Source organism: Botryllus schlosseri, chromosome 6 (genome assembly GCF_051294905.1).
Source record: "Botryllus schlosseri isolate E-star chromosome 6, Bs_hap1, whole genome shotgun sequence".
In the NCBI taxonomy this organism is placed as follows: Eukaryota; Metazoa; Chordata; class Ascidiacea; order Stolidobranchia; family Styelidae; genus Botryllus; species Botryllus schlosseri.
The window spans coordinates 24,457,752-24,483,758 of record NC_137241.1 but is presented as its reverse complement, the minus strand read 5'-3'; the positions used below and the strand labels follow the sequence as shown (position 1 = coordinate 24,483,758).

Here is a 26,007-nt window from a genome sequence, read left to right as displayed (position 1 = left end):
CATGTTGTTATAGTTCTACTGTGCTAGATTGATTACATGACAACATTATCATGAATTATCATTTTTTATTTCCGTTTATTGAAGATTCATGCCACGATGACAGCAGTGACAACTCTCACTATTTATTATATCCTAAATGGGGATTTCCCGTATCATTTTCGAAGTTGGAAACGTGTAGCAAAATGTTTGCAAATAGTAATATATAGAGTTCACGGGTAATTTGAGGCACAGTAGAGTAGTTCAACCACTTTTGAACATAAATGGCAGATACCAATGCCTGATTTTTTAGAGAAGACGGCTTGATCTCGACGATAACTAATTATCGTGCTGAAGCTGATCATCAAGCCCATTAGGTAGCCCACCAACACCCTGACCGAGTTGATGTAGTATACGGCAAAGAATGTATACGGCCAATATGAAATCGGTGTCTCGTGCACACCAAAGATTCTGCTTATCACACACAGGTGTGACGCTGAGAACCGTCTTCGCACACCAAAGATATTACGCTAAACGTACCGGGATTCCAATCCGGGTATACGGTACTTTGATTAATGACTTCTGATAGATTTATAATTTGAGATTCACTAACTAAAAGAATAAAGAATGTTTTGTTAGGTTGTTACAAAATTGCAAGTAACTGTAGGTGTAGCGTAGGTATAGGTATAGCATAACAACTCCGTCGAAAATTGCTGCTCATAAATTAGGAAAGTTGCACATGGTATTGAAGGTACCAGTAAGAATTGACAACAAAAAAGTAGTCGAGGTGGTATATTAGAAATCACAATGTTGTTGTTGTGGTTATCATGTAATTATGCATAGGAAATTATGTTTGCTGTTGTGCCATCACTTGGGAGCACTAACGATGGAGTTCTTTTCATGCAGCTCATGCTCACTATTAGTTCAATTTTTCTGAAAACCTAGTAGCAGTGGTAGTATTTTCACTTGTCAAGTTCGTTTTGTTACCGGAGGAAAGATCCTGTGCTGTCAATTGATCAAGATTAAGGAAAACTAACCTTCATTTCACTTGGGGAGTGATGGGGATCAATAAGCCTACAAGAGAAGATTCACCAAAGAGTAACCAATATTTTCATTTTCTCTTTATGTCGAGCATCATTATCCTTGTTGTTGCGTTTGCCCTAAACTCACCCAACCGTGGTCAGCCGCAAGGTGTCCAAGAAGGATATCAGGATTTGCTTGCTGGATGGGATATCTACGATCACGGCAACATATCAGGATTAGATGAAGGAAATTGCAACATCGACAAAGTCCCATATATATCTAACGAGCAGTTTCTTTTCGAATATGCATTCGAGAAACCAGTGATATTTGTAAATGTGACGGACAACACAGAGTTCCAAAAACTATGCACAAGGAAAGCTCTCATGGAAAAGTACGGAAATAACACGATCACAATCAGTACAGCCAATACGCACTCGTATCATAAAGTTCAAATGACATTGGAACAATATCTGTCCAATGATATGAAGCCGCAGTCACTTGATAAACTTGGAAAAGACACTCTTTACTTTTTTGGGAATAACAATTACTCGGAATGGGACGATTTATTCAGCTCCTATCTGCAACCACCGTTCAGTATACCTGGAAAAACCGGAGTGTACAGTTTCGGTATAGCTGGACCTGGAACTGGTGTGCCGTTCCATTTTCATGGTCCTGGATTTGCTGAAGTTGTGCACGGTGCAAAGCGTTGGTTTTTATATCCTCCCGGTGAACCACCTGTATTCGATCCAGACGAGAATATCTTGAGCTGGGTTTTGCATAGATATCCAACACTCAAATCTGATGAAAGAGCATTCGAGTGCACAATAAAGCCGAAAGAAATATTGTATTTTCCTGACAAGTGGTGGCATGCGACGCTAAATTTGAAATCGTCTGTCTTCATCTCAACATTTTTAGGATGAGAGTTCAGCTATTTAGGGGGCTAGAGGGTTTATAGTTGCATTATAAATTTTATTAGGCTATATGTCGAAGTTGTAAGTCGGCTTTATATTTCTGAAATCATAGGATGTTGTTGCCAGCGCATCACTAGGCTACTCACTTTTTCAAGTCGGTCATTTCAAATGAATGTTATTTGTGCCTGTTGCAGGGAAACTTCACTACGTTTTAGGGTTCAGTCATATAGAACATCTCAAATTTGCAAAACTGACAGAATACACTTTCTCTGCTGTTTCATATATTTACCGTCATTTATCATAAGCTTATTTTGGAATTGCATCCTGATAATCACGATCGAATCATTATCACAGAAACCTTTGGCACAATTATGACCTTACATTGTCATCTCAATGCTTATTGTGAAATAGATTTTTTTTAACACAAATCAGTTTATTTGTTTACCTTTCAGCCGTTTCAAGGCCTCAAGAAGTGATTAAATTGGCTTCATCAGCACATAATCTAGTTGACTTGATAAGCTTTTTTTGTATGTTGATATTGTGGCATTATGGTTTGTTTATTGTTTGCAGTTGATTTCTGCAGTAAAATTTGTTATTTGTTGCTTGTAATCATTCTGTTTTAGGACGTTATTTTCCGTTATTATTGTTGGGTACTCCAAGTATGATATGGCAGTGTAATAATATAATTGATCAAGTCTTGTGAATATCAAAGCATTTTTCCATATTTTCATTTCATGTAGTCAAAGGGTTTGTGTAATACAATAGTCATAATTGGGGCAAGTTTTTGCAACTTTTCCTAAATACTCGGAAGTTATGTAGAAAGCTGTTTTAAGCTGTTTGAAGGAATCTTATAGTGCAACTTTTTGCAACTTTTTCGACTTTTCATGAAAGTTTTTTCGATTTCTCATGCAATCAACTTTTTACTGGAAATATTTGGCAGTATATGTAGATAGACTGCTTGATTATGTCATAGTTTTTTGAGAATTTTGGTGAAATACACTGCCAAATTTGACTGAAATGTCGTAAATCAGCACTGAAGTAACGCTCTAACGGGTATTTCGGGAGCTGAGCCGGAAAGTTGACCTTTTTTTTTAGTCAACCAATGGAGAATGTGGATGGAAAACTGTATTTCGGGAGTGGAACTGGGAAGTTGACCTTTTCTTTTAGTCAACCGACCAAAATGGGGTCTTTTAGTGCAACTTTTGTGATAAAGTAAATGCAACTTTTTACTGCAACTTTTGTGAAAATTAAATGCAACTTTCCACGGATTTAACTGCAACAAAAACTTGCCCTAGTCATGATACTTTGAAATGGCTTGAATTGAACACGTATATAAATCCTTGTGCAATTATGCATCCTCTAGTCATAATCTTCATATCGAATCTGTGTAATATTTATGACAGGCCCTATTTCTTTGGTAGCCTACTGTATTTAAGTTCAACAAACTGTCTATCATGATTTGAATGTATGTTTTTTTAAATCAAGTATACATACATGTCAATTGCCTAACATTGCCCGATGCTCCATCATCATTTAATCACTCCAAGCAAAATGCAGCTTTTTGATTTCAAAATCATTCTGCAGCTCGATGTCTGACATGGATTTCTGTGTTTTTAGTATAGTATTTCAAGTTGAGACATGTTCGCAAGACCATTCCGTACTAAATCTAATGTGGCAATTAAAGGATCAGATCGTAAAAGACTGCGGTCCGATCTTGGCAGACTATTTGGCGATGCTCTCACATCAGAGGAGGTACTGCAGATCGTTCCGAATAAAGAGGAAATGACAGTTATGAAGTTATATTCCCACAAGTAAGTAGAAAATATGCACATGCTAACTGGATCTCAATATTTTAGGGTTCTTGACCAGCTCTAGCTGTGCTGGATTTTTGGGGTGAAAATCAGAGGTTCTCGGTAATGAAGTACAGTACCTCTAGTTTTTGGAGTAGTGTACTGTGCAAAATACCCTTGTATATCAGTAACGGAATATGTTTTCAAGGACTGCACCTATTTGTAGTGTCACCGGTCATTTTAGGGTAGTATCCAAGATACGTCTTGCAATTTGGAAAGTAGCCACCTCCAATTAAATGCTATATCCAGTTTATCCACCCCCTCTAGTAAGTAATTTTCAGACCTCTGATTCTACTTTCAGTTGAAGCAGTTTATACTTGTCTTGGATATTGCTGCTTCTTGTAATTTAGTAGAAATTTATGTCACAAGTTTTCGAGTCACGAGTCAATCTAACTTTTATAGTTTTGACAGTGAGTCAAGTCGAGTCATTTTCAATTCACCACAGAGTCGAGTCCAAGTCAGCAGATAGAGTCCTAGTCATAGTGTTCTGACTTGAGTTCGGGTCCAAGTCAGTTCAATCCGGTTGAACTCTGCTCAAGCGATATAGAATGGCTAGCATTCATAATAGAGTACTTGTAGTCAATCTCATTTTCCAATGACTGATAGACAAATACCGATAATGTGGTGACTTTACTATTCTTCGAAGTTACAACGAAATGTCTGTCCTAGTCTCGAGTCATATGACTTTAGTTCGAGTCTTGCACAATGATTCGTGTACAAGACGAATCAATACAAAAATAGACTCGAGTCAAGTCGAATCACCAAAGAATATTGAGTCGAGTCATTACAATCTTGGTTGTTTCTACTCGAATAGCTACACTGACTACTTTAACCAGCTGTGATCAGAATATACTGGCGGTGTTCGGTACTGAAGTATTCTACTTATATACCAGTACTAAAGCTGAGTACATTCACTTTCAATGCTTACTGCGGCAGTTTTGTCAGATCAGTCTCTATTTCTTCCTATTAGTCCAAACAAATCTCGGACAAAATGTAATTGATAGTGCATATTTTATTGTTTTCTGTCAACTCACCTGAGCAGGTTTCTTCTTTATACTGACTGTTATGTTACAAACTATCCAGAGATTTTTCAAACACGTATCTTTTACAGTTTAAAAATATCTACATCTACACAACATCTACACCTACCTTCCACAGTCTAAAAACATATACATCCCTACCGAGAGAGATAGCGTAATGGTGACGTCCATTGTCAAAAGCACCTCGATGGTGCAGGCGAAAACGAATATCACCTTTTTCTCACCTGATGTTCAACCATTCGCGATTAACGATATTCTTATTGCAGGGGCGAGAACATTGCGGTATATTGTGTCCAAAAACGCCCTGTGTTATTTGAACATGAAAAGGTGTTGTATCCTACCATCTACACAGCATGGAAATACCCGAAAATGATGACCTTCTTCATGACCCACACTCACGTATTTGAGAAACTTCACAACGGCGCAGGTGTGCTTCTTATTTGGCTACGATTGATTTTGATTTTTGCCTACTAATCTTTCATTATAGATTTAATGTTGCCCGGAGTAATAGCACCTCCAAGCGGAATGCCTGAAGTCATGAGAAACCAAGTTGTCGCCATCAACGTGACCGATAATCGGGCGGCTTTGGCCGTCGGAGTAACGCTGATGTCATCCAGAGAAATGATTGAAATAGCAGGTGTGCGGCAGATACTGCAATGATTGTGATGTGAATTCGGTAACTCTGTGGATTTTTGTAGGAATGAAAGGCAAAGGCGTTAAAGTCATGCATACGTTTGGCGATCACCTGTGGATGATCGGCGATAAGCAGGAACCGCCTAAAGTACCTGTGCAATTTGACATTCCGGTTGAATCGGATTCAGCAGAGCCAATCGAAAATGAAGAAGCAATATGCGACAGTGTAGATTTGGCGCAAAAGGAAGACGGAGATGTTTCCGTTGATTTTCCAAATGTTTCCGAAATATGTTTAGCGGAAGATGAAGACACAGAGAAGGAAAAAGACCCTACTTCCGATGTCGAAGCTATGGAGCAACTCCTCCATCAATGCTTCATGACGGCTTTGAAGAGGAAGTTGAAAGACACAGAACTGCCGATATTAACGAGTACATTTTACAGGCAAGGTGAAGCAGTGTAGTTATGGGTTGTGCAGTCGATTGCTACTGTGGCTATTGGCAACAGTCTAACATGAATTGACATGGTAAATTTGAAATTCCACATATTTGGCTGGAATACTACCATAGCTTTATGCTCCTAAGGGATCGGTAGGAGGGGCACCAATGTCCATGTTGAATATCCAAGCAGGTTGACTTTGCTTACTGGGGTCTAACTTTGATATAAAGAGTTTGTATGTGGCTTTTGAATTTGTCACCAAGTGCTTTGGTGTGTGATTATATTTCATCTGTGCCGCAAAAGGACCATGTTTTTCTATTGGTCTAGTGGGCGCCACATGTGACTGTTGAAAGTTGTTTAGGTTGGATCGGTCTGACTCTATTTTGTGTCCGTTTATTATGCTTCGTTTAGTCACGATAAATTTGTAACGTCCTGATATTGCTGGGAATTGGATTTTTTCTTCGTTTTCTCTTCTCATAATATTTTTCATTCTATGTCTGCCTCTGAAACTACTTGAGTAAAAACTGATCATTGCTATCGAGATATCAATTTCATCAAACTTAGGCCGAAAACCTTATCAGTCTTGGAATTGAAACCCTTTTATGTCTGTCATTCATTTTTGTTTTAGGACGCATGTTTTGACGCTCTGTCCTGGAGGTAGAAGCCTTGACATAAAGAAGACAAGTTTTAAAAAGTTGGGCAAGTACTTGAAGCATATGGAGAATGAAGGTCTCGTACAGACGAAAGAAGTAACGAAAGGGAATGACTATATTATTGCAGTCTGTCGAATGCACCCCACGTAAGACTCACTTTCTACTAGGTTGGATTATCCGGGCAACGGTTAACCGGTTAACCACAGGTATTTTTACTATCTGATATCCGGATATACTTCTGCCATTTATCCGGATAAAAAAGAATTGTTGCTAATGCGTTTTACACTTTTTAGGAAGCTTCAATAAGTCGTATTCAGTGTTGGCGCAGCCGATTAGCGAGAAGCGTCTGTTTACATTGCACAATGTAACGTGAAGCGATCTCCTGCTGACAAGATCATTAAATTAGGTCATTGATCGCCGCACGCTCGGCTATCGTCTCTGGCCTGATTTATCGCGGCTTCAACAAGCCTATAGTTCCGCTGGATTGAAGAAACGCATCTGCAATAGGCCCTGTGCATGTGCAGTGTGCACACTATTCCATCGCTGGCCTGCACAATCGCATCTGCATTGACTTGGTGCTCACAATATTATCGCTGACCTACACAAACGCATCTTCAATAGGCCTACGAAAGATATTATCGCTGGCCTAACCATCGCGTCTCGGACCTAGCATGCATTGGCTCCTATCTCTCGATGGCTTGGAGACCATATGCCGTGAAGTGTATTCTGATTAGTGATTCTGACGGTGACACCACGAAACTGAATGACATCGCATGTTCGCGAAAATGTGCGTGCAAGCGTAATTGATATCCGCTGATAATTAATTCGAAAAAAATCGAAACCCCCTCATTCTATTTCAAACCCCCCTACAGTTTCGGCTGGCTGCGTGCCTGATCATGATCACGTTAATTAGAGCGAGGTTTCATATTGGCATCAATTCCAGTATCAGATAGTCGTCCTTCTAGTACTCCAAACCTAAACATAAGAATGGTCAAAAGGAATGTAGAGTCGCTGAAGTTCCGGGATACGACCTGCCAACCTTTGGACTCTCTACGTAGCGCTGCTGACTATTCAGCCCATTTCTGTGGAAGCTGAAAAAGCATTCAATGAACGTGGACTCTTTGTTACAAAATTCCGGCCCCGGCTACAGGATGCCACAATTGATGCATCTGTGCTTTATAAAGAGGGCGTTGCAGAAGCAGTGAACATTAAATTTTCCTAGTTTTTCTCGTATTCGCTCATACTGCGCGTGTAGGTATGGTACTCTACAGTAACACTGTGTAATGATTTTGCGATCTGTTTTACATGCAGACCTCATGAAATCGATTGTCTCACTTGGCAGTTATTATCCGGTTAACCGGTTAGATAAATTCCAGATCTCTGGATACATCCGTTATCCGCACAGTGAAAATTATTGATATCCGAACTAACCCTACTTTCTACGTATTCTAGGGTTACCATATTTCAGCAACCCAAATTCCGGACAGTCTTTAGCGCCCACTAGTGGATTTCAAAATGAGTTATGACGTCACACCAGCGAAGCTTTGCTCATAGACCAGAGGTGGTCACGGTCCGGTTCAGGAGTATGTGGCTGTGTGTTGTGTAACCGGGACCGAAAGCACATGTTTTAAGCCCCCTCCCGCCCAAAGAAAAAATGATTTTGAGCCCACACTACAGGGTAATCGATGCAACATCTGAAGGGGGGGGGGGGGGTGGTGCTTGCTATATGAATGTGGTTTCTATATGCATCTGGTCGTTGAATTATTTGAATGAACTCTGTCAATAATATTGGTCGTTCCATATATTACTATATAGATACTACTCTCCGCCCACATGATCAGAGTTAGCGGTAGAGCTGGTGGAGGATGATGAGTTCGAAAATACTGGGAGCGTAATTGCACATCGTTAATTCATGTTCATGTCCTACCGATAAGATTGTGAATCGGCCTTATGCCGGTGCGCACCATGGAACTTTATAAACACCCCACATTCAGTAGTTTCCAACCTTTTATGGTCGCGATTCCATCTCCAATTTGAAAATGTTCCGTGGCCCAGATCAAAATTGTACGAGCTGATTACTAAAAGAAGTCAGCACCGTTGCCCGGACTTACTCACGGGCTATTTTGGAAGCTGATAACGTTCAACATATTCGCAAACCCCAGAATAAAGGCAAACGACCCCCCCCCCCCCCGTTCGAGACCACTATCTATGAATAAAGCATTTAAACGGCCTTAACGATCTCTAGGAATATAACGTTCTCCTATAATTGCGATTACAATTTGGCTTATTCCAGTAAATGAAGGTCATTTTTATTTATATTTTATGGCAGTTTTTGCGAGAGTGGTAGTCTCGATTTTAAAATCAATAAATGTGATAGTAAATCCGCGCGAAGAAAAGTTTCATACATCAGCATAAATATTCCCAAACAATATTGTTTTTACGCTGATTTACGAAAAAAATTATGAGCCTACGTCAAAATTCCGGACATTTGGCAAATTTTTGAAATTCCTCCCGGACGCTAGTTTGAGAGAGAGAGAGAGTCTTTATTTTCATCAAACCAAAATACATAACACACGGTAGTGGTGGTGGTACAGAAAATATGCATGCACATTGCACATGCACAGTATTCGGTATTAGATAGGAATGATGGATAAGACCGTGAAGGTCATCTAGTCTGATCACACCAGCATCAAACAGGTACACTTGACTCTAAACAGTCTGGTGTGAACAGTGAAATTCCGGACATGTGCGGGAAATTCTGGACGTATGGCAACCCTAACGTATTCATATCAATGATTTTAACACAAAGACTCTTTCAGGCTGAAATCTTTCAAGGATTTTGTGCTCGAAGAGGAAGTACCCACAGATGCCACTCCAAATACGGTTTCATCGTATGGAATCGTTACCCAGAAGCAGTATGAGCCGCCAGAGATATCAGTAGTGCACTGTGTATCGGCAGTTACGAAAGCATTGTTTTCAGAGTTTGGATATAAGAAGGTAGCCTACGTACTCTCCCTATCCATTAGGGAAACTGGTTGATCGCTGCGCATAAAGTTAGTTTTAATCTCATGATTTAAGAAACCGGAACAAACTATAGATAACTAGTTATCTATAAAAACTGCGTATCATTCTACGCGCAAATATTCCCGATAATGACCGTGTCGATTGTCTCCAAGGTAATGGCTTCACTAAACAATCAACGAATTATGGGCCCACCGTTGCAAAGCGATATCAATATTCTATAATCCGTTTCTTAGCTGTGCCGTACTAATTGGACACGACTTTCATTTCGCGATGATGATAATTCTAGCTATCACATTATCGTTATCAGCAAGCGGCTGTTTTATTCAACAAATTGACAACTGACAGCTAATAACGCGTTTTGGCATTATGATGCAACAGACAGCGTCACTTGATTGAAAACTCGGGACACCTCGACTAATCATCTCGCGTAAATTTTTCCAACTTTATGCGTCGCGATTAGCAGTATTTAATCACACGATTAGCATTCTCCCGGATCAGCTAACTTTATGATCTCCGCCCTAAGTGTAGAGCTGACTAAGTTGTACTGAGGTTGAACTCTGAATCCAAGTCAAGACCATTTCGTGTGGAAGTTGAAGCTTGAGCAATTGGTTTGAAAAAGTATTCGCAAACATACGCTGGTATCGTAATGGTGAAACACAAAAACGACACGTTTTAGTCCGATGATTTCAACCGCGAATTCAACTATCAAGTCGGCGAGAAATAAAATGCGTGGTAACTTCGAATAAATATAAACGGCGGAATTCATGGCGATTCCAATGTGACGACACACACAATGTGGCTGGCGTGACCAATACTGACGTTCCGCAGAAGCTCTTGAGATTCCTAATAGCGATCATAGTTGGTTCACAAAGTTGGGATTTGACTCCTGAACTGATCAGTCTGCAGACCCGTACTTTAGTTAAATAAATATACCTATTCTGGTTGTACTACATGTCTCGCCAATATTTTTCATGGACACTTTGGACAGTCGCTATTTTCATTTGTGGCGTGAACTGAACGGCTGAACACCGTGGTTAGCATCGCTTAATACGTCTGCCTAATTTCTATTTCAGGGCGACCCGATACCGCTAAACGACATCCGGGCTCAGATCACGAATTACGTAAAAAAGCACGAGTTGGTAACGCAAAACATGGTCACTCTGGACCCGCTCCTTCATCGTGCAATGTACGACAAAGGGGGCAACGATATTTTACACGCTTCGTGGGAGGACGTCTTCAAAAAGTAGGTCTTTTCCGTGTGTCTTTACATACGCGTTTGGAACACGGACAGGTAAAGACTATAGCGTGCGTCTCGAGAGTGCCTGATCGATTGGGCACGCCGACTTCGCACGTAACCCGTGGTGTAACATGCCTGTGCAGTGTGCATTGTCCACCAATACTTTAATAATGCTGTAGGCTACTTCTGATTTGAGAGTGCAATGTGCATGCCTCTTTTCAACACTTTCTTCCATTTGCTACTATACTATATATATTTGTAGGCCGGTATGGGAGTTCGATTGATTGACTCCACGAAGTATTTAGGGACTCCTTGTTTCCAATGTATTGCAAAATTATGGCAGTATCTTGAACAGATATAAATCTAATACAAATGACGATTATGAAATTGTACGGTTTGTCTATTTCAGAGTGATTTCGAAAATGCAAGTTTGCCATCAGCTGAAATTCAAAGGGATGTCGCCGATCATACGTACGGGCGGTCCGCCGAGCATTCAAATTAATGTACAGCAACGGGCTGGTAATAAAAAGGTGAAGCTTGCTATCTCTGGCTATTTGATCAAGCTAGAGAAAAATTGAAACTGAGGTCCTGACTGGCGCTAGGCAGACTTGAACATTAGACTAGAATTAAAATTATAGCTACACACTTTCTCCAAATTAGATTAAAATTGGCATTACTGAATTCGCGAAAACCTGGGGATTCCATCGAGTTACGTTCATATCACATTAGAGCGCGCTCTCATAACCATACGAATGCCAAATGGCTGTGCAGCAAGTTTGGCTCGTTTCACCATACAATTATCCTGTACCTGTGCAATATTCAGGAACATGAAAAATTAGAGCAAAACACATTTCATAAATTAGATAAAAGATTACTGGCATTTCGCTCTAATTAGTCGAACGAGACGATTAGAATTATCTAGCTGTCCAAGTGTAGATAAGTAACCTACGGATAGATACGGGACACCCGTCGTCACGCTTGCTTGCCCGCAGGAAATTACTGCTCTGCAATCTGAACGCATCATTATAGAATGTAAACGTTTACCTTGTATAGCAACATAATTGCTAATCCCATAGCTGATGACCTGAGCGCTCAAATTAAATAAAGTTGATCTTATTTGAAAGCTACTGTCGCACCGATTTCGAAAATATACATCAAAATCTGATCAGAGCAGCGGAACTCACTCGAAATACACCTCAAAATCTGCATTGTTGTAAACAATCGCAACCTTGCAAGGGCCATTGTTATGGTCATTGTGCTGCGTCGCTGCCATTGTTAGCAACAATGCCGATTTTCAGACTTTGAAGGCTGTTTCGAGCTGGTTCCATTCCCTTAATGAACTTTTAATGTATATTTTCAGAATCAACACGACAGTAGCTTTCAAATAAGATGGACTCTATTTAATTTGAGCGCTCAGGTCGTCAGCTATGGGATTAGCAATTATGCTGCGTTCAGATTGCTGAGCAGTAATTTCCTCCGGGCAAGAGAGCGTGACGACCGGTGTTGCGTATCTATCCGTAGGTTAGTTATCTATACTATAGTCCAAGTCTGCCGCTAGGTGCATCCCAGAACGGGACGAGCCTACGGGACGAGACGCTCTGTCGCTTCAAATTTTTGCATTGTGACGCGTGTTGCCTAGTAAATGTCATCAAGTCGACGAACATTTCGCGCTTTCAGGTTACCATGGTGCACAATTTAGAGTCGTTTCTGATCGGGCCGTCGCAATTCGCCGAGTCCATGCGAAAGAAAGCGCAAGCCAGCACCTCGATAAGTGACTTGCCCGGCGCGGCGAATAAGAACTTACAGCAGGTGAGTTGTGACGACTATGACGTCACAGGTGAGTCGCGAGACCGACTCGTTTCCTGATATTCAATTCGCTTTGCAGGTTTTGATACAGGGCAATCAGGTCAGCCTGGTGGAATCTTTACTCACCGGCCAGGAGTACAAGATACCGCGCAAGTATTTGAAAGGGCTGGAGAACGCTCCGAAGGCAAAGAGAAAGGGTCGATAGGACCGTCACGTTTCGTTACTAGCGCGTTGATAAATATATGGTCGAGTTGCTTGAAATTTTGTGACCTGAGCTGGTTGTGTCGCTAATGGTCTTTATGGGATATCAGATTTCTTTGTTATTTACTCAACATGATATTGAGGGTTCGCGTTTAAAGGTGCAGTCTGCAAGCGTTCCGAATGGACGAGTCCGCGGGCAAAGTGGCACGCACGGTGCTGTAAATAGCGGTGTCGGTAGTGACGCGACTGCCGTAATTTGATGTGCATTATTCGCTTCGTGGGTTCACAATGATATCTCCGATATGTGATATTGCAAAAAGATTCCCAAACGATGTATCACGATTTGTTTTGTCATATTTGACGCTACACGCGCAGATGTACATCGTTATAACGTTCAGGTGCTCGCGTGCGACACGCTGCGTGACTTGCAACACTGCTGTTGGGCTTTGTCATTCGATGGTGGCTGTATAATACTGGAGGTTCTGTTGCATCCTTCGACTCATTGACACAGCCTCTACACCGCAAGTGATGAGTCGCTGATAAATGTACTGCTAGTCGCAATACTGGCATTAGTGTGTGTGTGAGAGAGAGAAAGAATTCTTTTATTCGTCAACCATGAAATATAGTACAGGGAATGTCCACAAACATTCACCTCCAATAGTAGTGGGTGTAAAAACATGTCTCTACTAGAAGCGTGCGTCAGGAATTTACCCTTAATAAGTGATGAACCCTCCATGTTGAGGTTTTTAAGCGATATCGCGATGTTACAAAATTACGAAAATATAATAAATGAGTGAATTTGAATAACGACTACATTGGTCGAGTACTATCGCAGGAGATTCCTATCTAGTTAGTTTTAATGTTTGAAGTGGTCAACGCAGAGGCCAGGCCGTGGTTTTGCATTCAAGTGGTATGTGAATAGGGCTAGTTTTAGGGGGACACGGTTCGGTCCGGATTCGGGAATTTTTAGACTTTCCAATTTATGTAGTTACGAATTGTTGAAGTTATATACGAATCTTATGGATTAATTCCTTCGAAATTCGCGTTTTACCTTCGCTTCAGCCACTTTCGGCTCGATTATCGGGGAGAATACAAATAATTAGCTTTGGGTTACTCACAGAAGCAATAAAATCGCTCCGGCCCCCTTAAATCAGCAGTTGGACATCGTAATCCTCGTCATGGTCACCATACATATCTGGTTAACAAAGGTCAAGGTCAAGTGTTTATTGGTTTGTCTATTTCTAATATCCACTCTAGGTTTGCCCTTGAACCCTGTAGGAATACACTCCATGATAATAATATTATTATATACACTAATGATGGTTGGGAGTTCTGGCGATGCACCTACGTGTCCAATCCAGATACATTTTACAGCGTGATCCTACTGGCAGTGGTCAACAGATCTCACGCGCAAGGTCATTAGCCTACTCTGAAGTTGTACAATGTAGGCCTACTACACGTACATCGACCCTTGTCAGTTGTCTTAGTGCTCCCAAAAGTTTGCCCACGTCAAAAATTATAGCGATCGATCTGCGCAGATTATCACTCTGTTGATTTCTTATTGACTGGTCGTCAAGCGCACCCATAACACTAAGAAGTCAATATATAGGCTGGTACATAACGGAGGTATGTTCCCGCACCACGTCTTGATTTCCTTGGTGGCACTGGGCACTGTCCTAGCGGATATAAACTTGCACAACCCGAGGTTAGCTATACGAAAGATGTTTGCAATCATGTGGCTCTGTTTACAATTCAATTCATGTTCTGATTTATCAGGGGTGGAAACAACCGACACGACGAGTCTACTCGGCAGCGCAGAAACGGTAACAGACTTTTCGACTCACAGAATAACGCCAGAGGCGGTCACAACGTCGGTCCGTCTTCCGGTGCTATGTATTATTATGGCGGATCACAGCTCACCATACGCTGGTAGACTTATTAGATAATGATGACTTTATGAAGTGCCATCGGACTAATTGAATTTCATACTATTATATAGGGCCAATCAGCACTCCTGTGGTGACGAAAACAACAATTGTCAAGTAGTGATTCAGTACATGTGTGATGAGAACCTACGAGACGGTACCACTTTCCGGACAGCACCAGTAACATGCACTAATGACTGCGATACAAACCCCAAATACGGTCACCACGAATCTCTCAACCACTACGAGGCTTGCTCCATGCGAGAACGAAACAGAGGCCTTTTCACCGCGGACAGGGTAATTATTTTACTATAGTAAAATGTTGTAATGCTACATTTGCGCAGGACATATATACGATCATTACGATACAAAGTAACAATAAGCAAGATGTCCGCACCTCCAACTAATCAATTAAATTACGACTGGATCATAATGGAGAAATTCGCCCAATATTGCGATCATAAATTCTCGGAGCTTGTGGAGTCGGATACATTTCAATAATCAATAAACAATAGCTTTTTATTGGTCATCCTCAATCCGCTATGTCAGTGGTCAGGAACCTTTTTCGTCCGAAGAGCCCCATATTTTCCATTGTAACTCCCAAAGAGCCATACATTCCAACCAACTTTGACGTCACAATTACAAATTCGTGGCGTCATGACAGCCCTAATTCGAAGTCACTACATTTGATTCGTTGTGTGCGCAATATTTTCCCTGTAAAAACTCGTGGTAATCATGCTGGTTCCCTAGTTGAGCATGCGAAAATTGTACAATGTACATGGATCGTTTGCAAGATACATCTTTTTAATTCTATTTCAATAAGAGCCATATATGATATTTCTCGAAGTTTAAGACAATTGGCATTCAGATTTCCAACAGATGTGGACAGCAGCAAAAAATCTATTATTTACACGCTTTTTACAGTTAATGCGTCTTTTGGTGTTGCGTGATATTACTGATGACTTTTTATTCTCATTGATAGTAATTGGTGATGTTAATCTTCACACAAAATTTGAGACTTTCGTCAAGACGAGATGATGTTTTTTAAATGCGATGACCAGTGTTCACATGCGTAGGTGGAGTCTAACATGGTCATTTGGTCAGTAGTCACTCACTACCAGAGGTGGTCAAAGTAGTCAAGAAAGCTACTCAAGTAGAAGTAGAAGTAGCGACGAAAAAATCTACTCAAGTACGAGTAGAAGTACTTCTTCCATAAGCAACCTAAAACTACTTGAAGAAGAAGTAGAATTGACCGACTTTAAATCTACTCAGGTAAGTAACTAGTTGTGAAAACGATCGTAATTCGTTCACATGGATTGTCAAATAAGGCCCAAATTGAGCTATTCGAAAGGTGCAGAGCTTGATCCATATTGATACATATACGAGGAGGTATCCAATTTTCGACAGCATAAGCATTTGTCCGCATCATGGGATGAAAATGATAGTATTGATATTGAAATGTGATACTAATCCTCTGTTTACTCGGACAGCACGTTTTAGAAAATATCTGGGTATGGCGCACTCCCCCATATTATAAGGCCTGTAGTTTAGTCGAAGAGCAATACGGAGATGTTGTATTGGATGCGGTGTATACACTTTGTGCGATTACTAAACGTTAATAAAAAATATGGTGGACCGTAAAAATGCTATATTGTGTAGCTTTATTTCTGAAAATTGAAGGCATTTCTACACTTGCTTTTATACTTCAACACGTATGTTATCCAGACAAAAGAACTGGTATTAATTAAAAATCAAAGTATATGATACTGGGAATTGAAAGTGAAATATAAATCTAAAAGTGGAACATGTATTTAATATCTTTAGTCCAGAAAGTTGCGAAGGTTGGTATGCTAAAACAGCTCCGAAGCTAAAAAAAAAGTCAGAGTCCACTTTTCCAGATTAGGACACGCCATGGACAGCTAGATTACGATATGATAAGTAAATGCTAGATTGCGAAACATCAGTTTCAAACGTTGTGATGAGCCATATATACTGTGATGAAATATTTGATATGGCGAAGGGCGACAATGAGGTGTGAACGGAACCACGCCAACCCGCGACCTAAATTATATTCACCGATACTTTCGTGAAATCATACTTGATACTCCGCATTCACTGCGCGCGAAGTGCGACGGAAATTCGGGGCTTAACTCAACTTTTATGAAAATACAATGTCGATACTCCGTGAAAACAGCCCCGAAATTCCTCAGGTTATCTTCCTGATTGGGGGATTAAACTACTTCTACTTGACAAACTGAAAATAGCGAAAAGTAAGTAAGTAGATCACAAAATATTATGAAGTAGAAGTAGCGAAAATCATAAATTTTATGGTGCTCGTGGTCCTGGAACCCCTCAAAATCAGCCTTTCCTTTTGCATTGTAATATAATTTTTCACTGTGACGTAGCAATGCCGTCTGGAATAAGCAGTCGCAGCTCGGAGCAAGTGCGCAGCGATGTTTGCGCTGCTCCTCACTTCCTTCCAGATGGCATTACTGCGTCACAATAGCAAACTTGGTTACAATCAAAATTGGAGGTTGATTTTCGGGGGTCCTAGGACCACGAGCACAATGATAATTTATATTATCGTAATCAATACCCCGGTAGCTTTCGATTGATACCAATTTTATCAAATTTCGCGCTCGGCTAACCGGTCAAAAATGACAGCCTTTAGCCAAATTGAAAGAGTGACGTAAACCAATCAAAATTACATCCTGAACGATGGCAATTGACCGAACTATGGTGGCCCTAAAACACTTTGATCTCTCACCGGGCCTACCTACTACCGAATAGGGATCGGCAGAATGATTCGAGTACTGGAATTTGAATCGAGCGTTAATTCTAGTAATGAATCGTGTTGAGTAGTTGGAGATGTTTTCTTCTAGTACTGAAATTATGCGCTCCTCGCCAATAGAAGTTAATTTTGCAAAGAAAATTATAGTTTCGATTCTATTATGGAAGCCATGAAACCACGATTGGTCATATCGCAGCATACGAAACAAGTAGTACAAGCTACGCAATGGATTGTAGCGGACATGACATTTTTGTAAGTGATCAACCTACAGCAGTGGTTCTCAACCTTTTTTTGTCTTCGCGGATCCTCTTTGGACCGCCACGGACCCCCGCAGACCCCCCTCAGTTTTAGTTCAAATTTACCTCAATTATCGCGCAACCGCCATCTGTCATGCGCAAATATTTACTGTGGACTAGTGATAAAGAGCAACAAAATGACTTTTGAAAATAACATAATACGTAGAAATTGGGAAGATTTTCTGTAGCAAAATCTGTAGCTGCATTTCTTGAAATACGCGGTCGTGTCTTGAAAATCGATGCCGCCGATTTTTTATGGACGGGTGCCGAAAATCCACTTCCACAAAGATGGGTGTGGTGAATTCAATAATTACCCGTAACGCTTCAGACGAAAGTTTTGGGTGTATGGTGCATATATGGCAGAGAAACAGAACAACAAATAACGTCCAGCCTAGTAATTTCTATCTAGAGCAGCTCATCTTGAAATTATTCTGGAATAGCACTTATATATCAAATAAGAAAATAGATTTTTCCAAACATTTTTTTGAAAACCCCAACAAAACATCTCTGAAATCTGAACAGCAATATGTTTGTATCAGTAGGCTATTGGCCATTAAAATGAGTTTGCTCAGTAGAATATTTAATCTGTTTATGGGAGTCTTAAAGTTTGAGCACTGAGCAGTTATGAAGCGAAACTGCCTTGTGATGTCTCTAATTAAGAAAAATTCAAGTTAGGTTGTCAACCGTTATGCAAATTTGGAGGTTTCGCGGACCCCCTGAAAATCCTTCGCGGACCTCCAGTTTAGAACCACTGACCTAGCATTGTCACAACGTGTAATGAAATGCGGGTATGGTCGAAAATAGCCACATTATTAGGTATAATGTGACGTGAAGCTGATATTATGTTATTTGTGATCGCATAAAAGGTAGTTATATTTGAACTTTCCACATCTTTCATACTGTGATGATGTAATAATGACTGGTCCTCGCATGACTCAGATACTCGATTTTGGCCGGCCCTAATACTGACTATGTCACCGCAAGACTGAAGGATAAGTAATAAACACTGACGGCATACATACAGTAATCATGGGACCCGGTGTCATATATATCATCGCAAGTATACCTTGCAGATAAAGTTGCTGGGCATAGTCCGATCACTTGTGAATGTGCACATTGTGCATGTGCTTAATTGCCATTCGTGTATGTGTATCATTTTTCATGAGAACACGGCTGATCGGAATACAGCAAAGTACACGAGACAAAATGAGAATGGAAATCGCAGAGGCTACGAGTGTCCAGAAGAAAAGGACTATTATCCGTATTGGGCGGATTCTCCCTGGAAGGTAAAGAGTAAATGCAATGCCTACAATTACCATGTCATAGATATACGGCATACGCGTGCATCATTGCAGTGCGGTGCAGAATCCCCTAGATACGATTCCGATTTCCCTAGCCAAGCCATACGCACACACCCGCTATTAAATTGGTGGCGGCATACATACCAACCGTGAAATTATCATATAACATCCTCATTACATGTTCGATAATGCTATTCATCTGCATTGCATACCTATATATGCCTATATGAACATATACTTCCAATACGCTTTATTCGATTCCTTGCAGGACATAGCCATCATGACGAACGACGAAGACATCTGTGAAATCGTCACTGAAAATAGCCAGAACGTGAAGTCGCGTTGGGTTTGCACGTTTTCCGATGAAGATTGGGATGAACTTAGAGTGAGCGATTTAGCATTATGACAGTAAAGCTCTCGTATATCGAATGACATTAGCAACGGTCATCGGAGCGACGTGTTATGTCAACAACATGCTCGCAGCTGACGTCTTCAAAATGTACAATTACCGTTTCCCATGATCCATGAACAATTTCGTGAGAAACACCGACAGCACCGTTAACGATTGCTGGTTGTTACATATCATCACGTGATCAGTGATCCGTGCATAACGCAGTCGCGAATCTTGCTACAAAATATCCCCCGATACGAATGCAGAGATTTTAGCATTGATAGCAGGCTATATAAAATATGACCTAAATTCGGAACGGCATTGTTACATCTTAAGTTCATAAATCCGGGGCACAGACACGAAAAATATTGGAAGACGCGCATACACCGCCATACCATAGCCTATATATCACTCGTGTTATCCAGTAACTATCGGTTTCCTTGTGAGTGTGATTAGTCGCGTATTTTAGGTAAATACCATTGACAGTTTGCCGCCCCGTGCTGGGTTCGCAACCTGCAATATTTTACAGCATTCTGAGGACTTATTTACACTTTGGTTAACCTGCCTCTTCAGGGAAAGATTCTCACGGCAAATTTGAAAGATCCCACCCTATATCTCGATCAGGACTCTTGTGAGGAGGCAAGCATCACCTTTCGAGGAAAGACCGTAAGGCGATTGAATTTTGATTATAATCCTTTGCTTCTCCGAAAGAGATATCATGAACGCCTCGTGTATACATGATATAGTATAAACCGCAATGGACGGAGAGACCAAGTCACGGCATTGACGCACCCGAGTGTGTAGCAGAGCAGTACTCCCGCGACAATCACCAAGGAAACACGATAGGCGGGGAATTCTTGGAATACAATTGGACTGTACCGAATATAGATGAGGAACACTGCGCGTTGCGGATAAGGTATCATTTCAGGAATGAATTGATGAATTCCACATGCATTGCGTACATTACATTGTCTGTTTGATTGTACAATGTCCATCATTCAGTCACTTAAAATAATCAATCAACAATCGGCGATGTATTCAGGTACAACATCTCCACGAACGACTTTTTACATTGGACAACCGACCATACCGATAACGTGAACACCAAAGACGGCAATTATGGACCGGAGGAAATCTACGAGAGTTACGGTGATTAATAACTTGAGCAAGATCAAAAGTAAAATCTGTGTCCGGTATAGATCGCGTGAATACAGCACGATATCCCGGTTTCTAAATATTTTATATATGTTCCTACCAGTGACCACGGAATAATTGTCCAGTTAACGTGAGTTCTGAACAGTCCAGCTAACACGACAACGGTCAATCCTAAAACGAGACTAGGCGTTGATTTAATAATACTTTTTGAAACTGTTGTCATGGATGAATGAATAACATTGCTGTTCCGTCATATTCTGAGATACTATTGTTGATATACGATGTTTTTTTTCATTCTCAACTAGTTTAGGGTTGCCATACGTCCGGAATTCACCGGACATGTCCGGAATTTCACCGTTCAAACTGCGTCCGGGAGGACATTCCAAAATATGCACAAATGTCCGGCATTTTGAAGGCTAGAAATAGGATCAATTGTTTCTCGTAAATTAACATAAACGATGTATTATTCTGGACAGATTTATGCTACTTGAAATTTTTCTTCGCGCTGCGCGCGATTTAGTGTCACATTAGATAGTGATAGTGGCTCTAAACATGGAGGGGCAATTGCCGTTATTCTGGGGTTCGCGAATATGTTGAACGTAATCAGCTTCCGAACTAGCCCGTGAGTAAGTCTGGTAAAAGGTGCTGACCGTTTTTCAGTAATCAGCTTATCACATTTCGAGCTGGGCCACAGAACATTTTTAAATTAGAAATGGAGTCACGACCGTAAATGGTTGAAAACCACCGGATGTGCAACCTGCTGGTGCGGAACGGCATTTAGGCTCATAAATAGTCATATCCATGTGACATGACATGGCTTTACGATGTATAATTACGTTCCCTGCATTTTCGAAGTCATCATCCGCACCAGCTCTACCGCTAACTCTGATCATGTGGGCGGGGAGAGAATCAAAATTTGATAGTAATATATGGAAGAACCAATATTATAGACTGATTTCATTCACAAAATTTAACGACCAGATGCATATAGAAACCAGATGTATATTGAGCCCCTCAGAAGTTGCATCGATTACCCGATGGTGGGCTCAAGATCAGTGTTTATTTGGACGGGAGGGGGCTGACAAAATGTTGCTTCGGTCCTGGTTGCACCGATCTAACATTATAGCAGCTCCTGATCCGGATCGTGACCAATGTTCCCTCTAAGCTGCGCACGTGCGCAAATGCGCAGTGCTGACACGGTCTATGCGCACAGAAAATCTAAGTTGCGCACAAAAAATCCGAAGTGATGACCTTTTTTTTAGTCGTTACGCACTGTTGTCCAAGAATCTGTGCAGTGAGCTGGTGAGTGTGCGCAGAGTCGACAAAAATTAGAGGGAACATTGATCGTGACCAGCTCTGGTCGATAGGCAAATATTTTCTAGTGTGACGTCATAATGACAGACAATGCATGTGTCAACTCATTTTAAAATCCGCTAGTGGGCCGGAATTTGCTCCACAAAAATATGGTAACCCTACTAGTTGCTGACGATTACCCCTGATGAGAGCTGCCGAAAACATTCGGGTTCATTTCAATATACAGTTATATGAAATATACTGTACCAAGTGTTCAAATTATGACATCGCTATATATGAAAACATTTCATTTCTTTGTCCAGATTTTGAAGGTGATCGCGGGGATCTTTTGAAAGAAGTGCGTCGTCGGCAATATTACTTGAAAAATAACCCTATGGTGGATGTATTTGACACGACAAGTGCGCGTGGAAAAAGATTTCAATTTCGATTGGCGTTGAACACAGCCCAATATGGCCGGACATTCCAGGACAGGTAAGAGACGACGCTGGCGCGGTTTGAGATCTTTCTATGCGATAAGAGTAACTATGTGTCGCTGTCGATGCTCAATTGCTCATGTGTGTATAGTGCTTTCACGGAGAAATACTTTTGGTAACGCTTTATCTTATGTAAATTCCGGTCATCATTATTATTATCATTATTAAACGCACAACAGTGGAGATTTTCGCCTTTATAGTTCAAAGGTTATGCGCATACCACCTATATGCCTCTAAATCAGTGATTCTCAAACTTCGTGAAAGCACCCAAGCGAAGGCGCGAAGCCGCCTCAGAGTAATTATGTTTCTTGAAATCGGTATGAGTTTAATTTGTGCTGAAACTTCCAAGTTTCAGCAATGACAATAATCCTAATTATAATTCGATTTGAAATGTCATACTGGCGTCGTACCATCCACACACTGATGCTTAATTTTGACTGATACCGAACCGAACCTTGCACTAATCATAATACGCCCCAATATGAATTGTAACTGGTGAATGCGTGGAGCAGGTCAGGTATGTTTGGGATAAGCTCAAGTGTGGTAATAGAAGGGATTGGGCACCATTTAGCTGAACTATGCATGTGCTACTTGCTACCATTGCACATGATTATGTTTAACAAAATATTCAACCGGAGATTCGCACGCAGCGCGATTTACCTCCAGCTCATAATTATTGGTCTGTGTATAATCCGAATTCCAAATTTGAGAAGTGTTTCAACAGCCATAACACCTTCCACACCACCAAACAATGCGTTGGGATTGCAAACATTATGGTTGCTCTGTTTAATATTTTTTGGTACGACGATAAATCATCAGTGGGGAGTACCAAGGTCGAAACCCTTGCCTATACGCTATATACAGTCAAGCCATACTGCCCGACCCACACATCGGGTATATTCAGCGCCATCATTTTAGAGCCGTACACCTCCGCGATTGGCCAAGATCGCGAAGTGCTGAAGTGAAAGATTTCGGACTCTAAAATACCGATTTTGGTCAAAAGTGACCGCCGTCGGTTATCGTCCGGAATATTCATTTTTGTAATGTTCTGGCGCCGAATAGCCGATGCACGAAATGCGTCGCATGTTTTGATTACATAATGGCTATTTTTAACCCGAGACTTTTACCTCCCGCCGCAACTCCTCTAAAATATCTTTCATGCCTTCTAGACGCAACCATACAGGTAAGACACGTCGGCACTATGACGAATCATGAAAGGGTTAACTCATGCTGTGTACATCGTGCCCGTACCCATCAAGGGGTTATCTTACTATATCAGAACCCGACTGCTCAATTTTCCGGAAATGTAGCACAAAAATTCATATCGATGCTGGTTTGGTGATTTGGGGTTGGACCGATTCACGCCCGACATATTCCTCTAGTTCGAGTCCTCACGCCAATATCCCAATCGTAGACCTCCAGATCTGGTCTGCTGTTTATTTAGCATATTCCGTTCACAGCAGGCTTTGCTTTCATCCAAAACAATGTTATAACAGTTTATAAATACGCTGTAAATTCACATTGTCATTCCAGAAGCCACTCCTTCGCCATTAGAAAACGACCTGACAATATCGACGATTCGGCTGTGATTTACAATTTGAATGTACAAGGCAAAAGAGGGAATCTAGCACAAGTAAATTGTCATACTTTGTGGCGCTGTATATTCTTTCTTAATCTGTCGCATTTCCGAAGGTTTATCCAGGCACAGAATACGATTTTGTCCCCAGTAAGCTACATACGACCACTAATGACTACATACATGTTCAATGGACTGGGTCGGATAACAATCCTCCTAATAACGCTGGACAGGGAAAAGCGAGAACCGACCGAAGCAACATTGTTCAGTTGGGACCGAGGGTAAGTCAAATCTCGCGAAGGTGACGTGTGCCTGGTGCAATCAAATTGAGATCAAGGTATGGCGCAAACTGAATGATACAGTCACGTTGATTCCTCGAAACTTTAGTGAATGTCTGCGCGTTATCTCCACCAATATGTTACCTCCGTGTTTGCTGCGACCCGCAGTGACCATCAACCATCGCAGTGGTTACTGCCTTTGTTTTGCTATTCGGACCGTTTAGAAGGGGTCACGTGGTATAACTCCGTGTTCCCAAATGGCACTTATCTCCCAGAAGTACTGGCTAGTAGGCACCGATATCAATAAGACCTTGGCATAGGCAGCTAATGAAATCCTGACATATTATAGAATAATTCGCGTAGGCATATACCCGTGCTCTTCTTTATGCAGTATTTGTCGCGTGGAGAATAGATCCGTGAGATATAGATACGATGTATTTATTAGCTCAAACACCGTGCGCAATGATATACTCCATCCCACTGATAGGCCAAGTGGTTCTGATTATATTGCGTGCAATGAGTCTCCCGTAAGCAAGCAGCAGATGTATCATCTATTTTCAGCCCTACGCCGAAGGCGATTTGGGCAGCAATCTGACGCTCGGAACTAACTATCCTCCCGAATCTCCCTGCGGGCATGATTTGTTCGGATTAAACCGCGCCCAACTGACGAGACTGGCGTTAGCCGGAGATTTTGAGATCGGAGACACTCCGGGAGTCACCCTCGACGACGCCGGTGTGTACTTCGACTATGGCTTGATGCCAACGACGACCCCGGGCAAGCATTACTTCTTCTCAACACGCAACAACGCTTTCACCAACCGGGATCAAAAGGCAGAAGTCACAACCACCGAACAATGAGACAGCTCTCTTTGTGTAGGCACCAGGCACGACGGTGTTTCATCTCATGTATTTAAATACGTCCGTTTTGTGCATCATGGTTCATATGAAATCGTCGGTTGTGATAGAGGGTCAACAGATTTGCAACATCGTATATATATCATAACTCGCAATATACAATGATATAGAAGCATACATTGGTGTTTGAAATCTGTACTCGCATATCGGTAGCTCAATAATGCTCTCTGATGCAAGACGACGGACTGTCGATTATGTAAGGCAGGGGTGGCCAACCTTTTCGATCAAAGGCCCACGCGAGATTTACGAACCATTGCGAGGGCCACCTGAAGAATGTTTATGACTTTTTTTTAGTATATACCCAATATGAGTTAACCGAACTTGCTAACGGTGAAGACAATTATGTAATGTAAACTGTGTGCAGTCACGTCCTAGCCGCGCGAAGCACGAGATTTGCCCAAAATTAATGAATGAATCCGGTCAATTATAACGTTACTTGCATAAATTGTGGGTCACGTCTGTATACCGCTGGGCTCACTTGGCAGGATAGAATAATTCAGCGCTTGGACACATCAATATCGAGTACTTCGGCGAACATGCGTCTATCATTTTGTGCAAAGGTATCATTGCCGACTTTCTTTCTGCGAGTGCAGGCGCGAAGTCGTATGTTGGATAACATGTTCTCTCATAACTGCGAATTATAGTTAGATTCAATTTTGTAAATTGGACTTATTTTTAGTGTTTATTTTCTAGCAGGGGAACAAATACTGAAAGCAAGAAATCGAGTGACGATAAACCACGCGAAGTTCTAAGAAAAGTATAAAGTCAAATGAATCTGTATTAAGTCTGCTGCGCCATGCTGT

The 26,007-nt window shown here is 41.3% G+C and overlaps 3 protein-coding genes across 3 annotated transcripts; all 3 read left to right on the top strand.

The window, feature by feature from the left end:
* Positions 1-207: 207 nt before the first annotated feature.
* Positions 208-3,527, top strand: LOC145441720 (jmjC domain-containing protein 8-like). Its single transcript, XM_080319655.1, has one exon. It carries the CDS (start codon positions 1,035-1,037, stop codon positions 1,917-1,919), a length of 885 nt encoding a protein of 294 aa, XP_080175781.1. The 5' UTR covers positions 208-1,034; the 3' UTR covers positions 1,920-3,527.
* A 21-nt stretch (positions 3,528-3,548) lies between these two features.
* Positions 3,549-12,849, top strand: LOC145441719 (eukaryotic translation initiation factor 2D-like). The gene is made up of 10 exons (XM_080319654.1): positions 3,549-3,721; positions 5,067-5,227; positions 5,288-5,437; positions 5,499-5,874; positions 6,497-6,667; positions 9,341-9,518; positions 10,619-10,788; positions 11,192-11,312; positions 12,460-12,591; positions 12,668-12,849. Exons 1-10 carry the CDS (start codon positions 3,549-3,551, stop codon positions 12,791-12,793), a joined length of 1,758 nt encoding a protein of 585 aa, XP_080175780.1. The 3' UTR covers positions 12,794-12,849.
* A 1,474-nt stretch (positions 12,850-14,323) lies between these two features.
* LOC145441718 (protein DD3-3-like) lies at positions 14,324-25,321 on the top strand. Its single transcript, XM_080319653.1, has 12 exons — positions 14,324-14,494; positions 14,566-14,718; positions 14,789-15,011; positions 18,968-19,087; positions 19,371-19,487; positions 20,067-20,159; positions 20,240-20,409; positions 20,536-20,642; positions 22,265-22,433; positions 23,969-24,068; positions 24,128-24,292; positions 24,851-25,321. The coding sequence occupies exons 1-12, from the start codon at positions 14,418-14,420 to the stop codon at positions 25,145-25,147; spliced, it is 1,791 nt and encodes a 596-aa protein (XP_080175779.1). The 5' UTR covers positions 14,324-14,417; the 3' UTR covers positions 25,148-25,321.
* Positions 25,322-26,007: the final 686 nt, after the last annotated feature.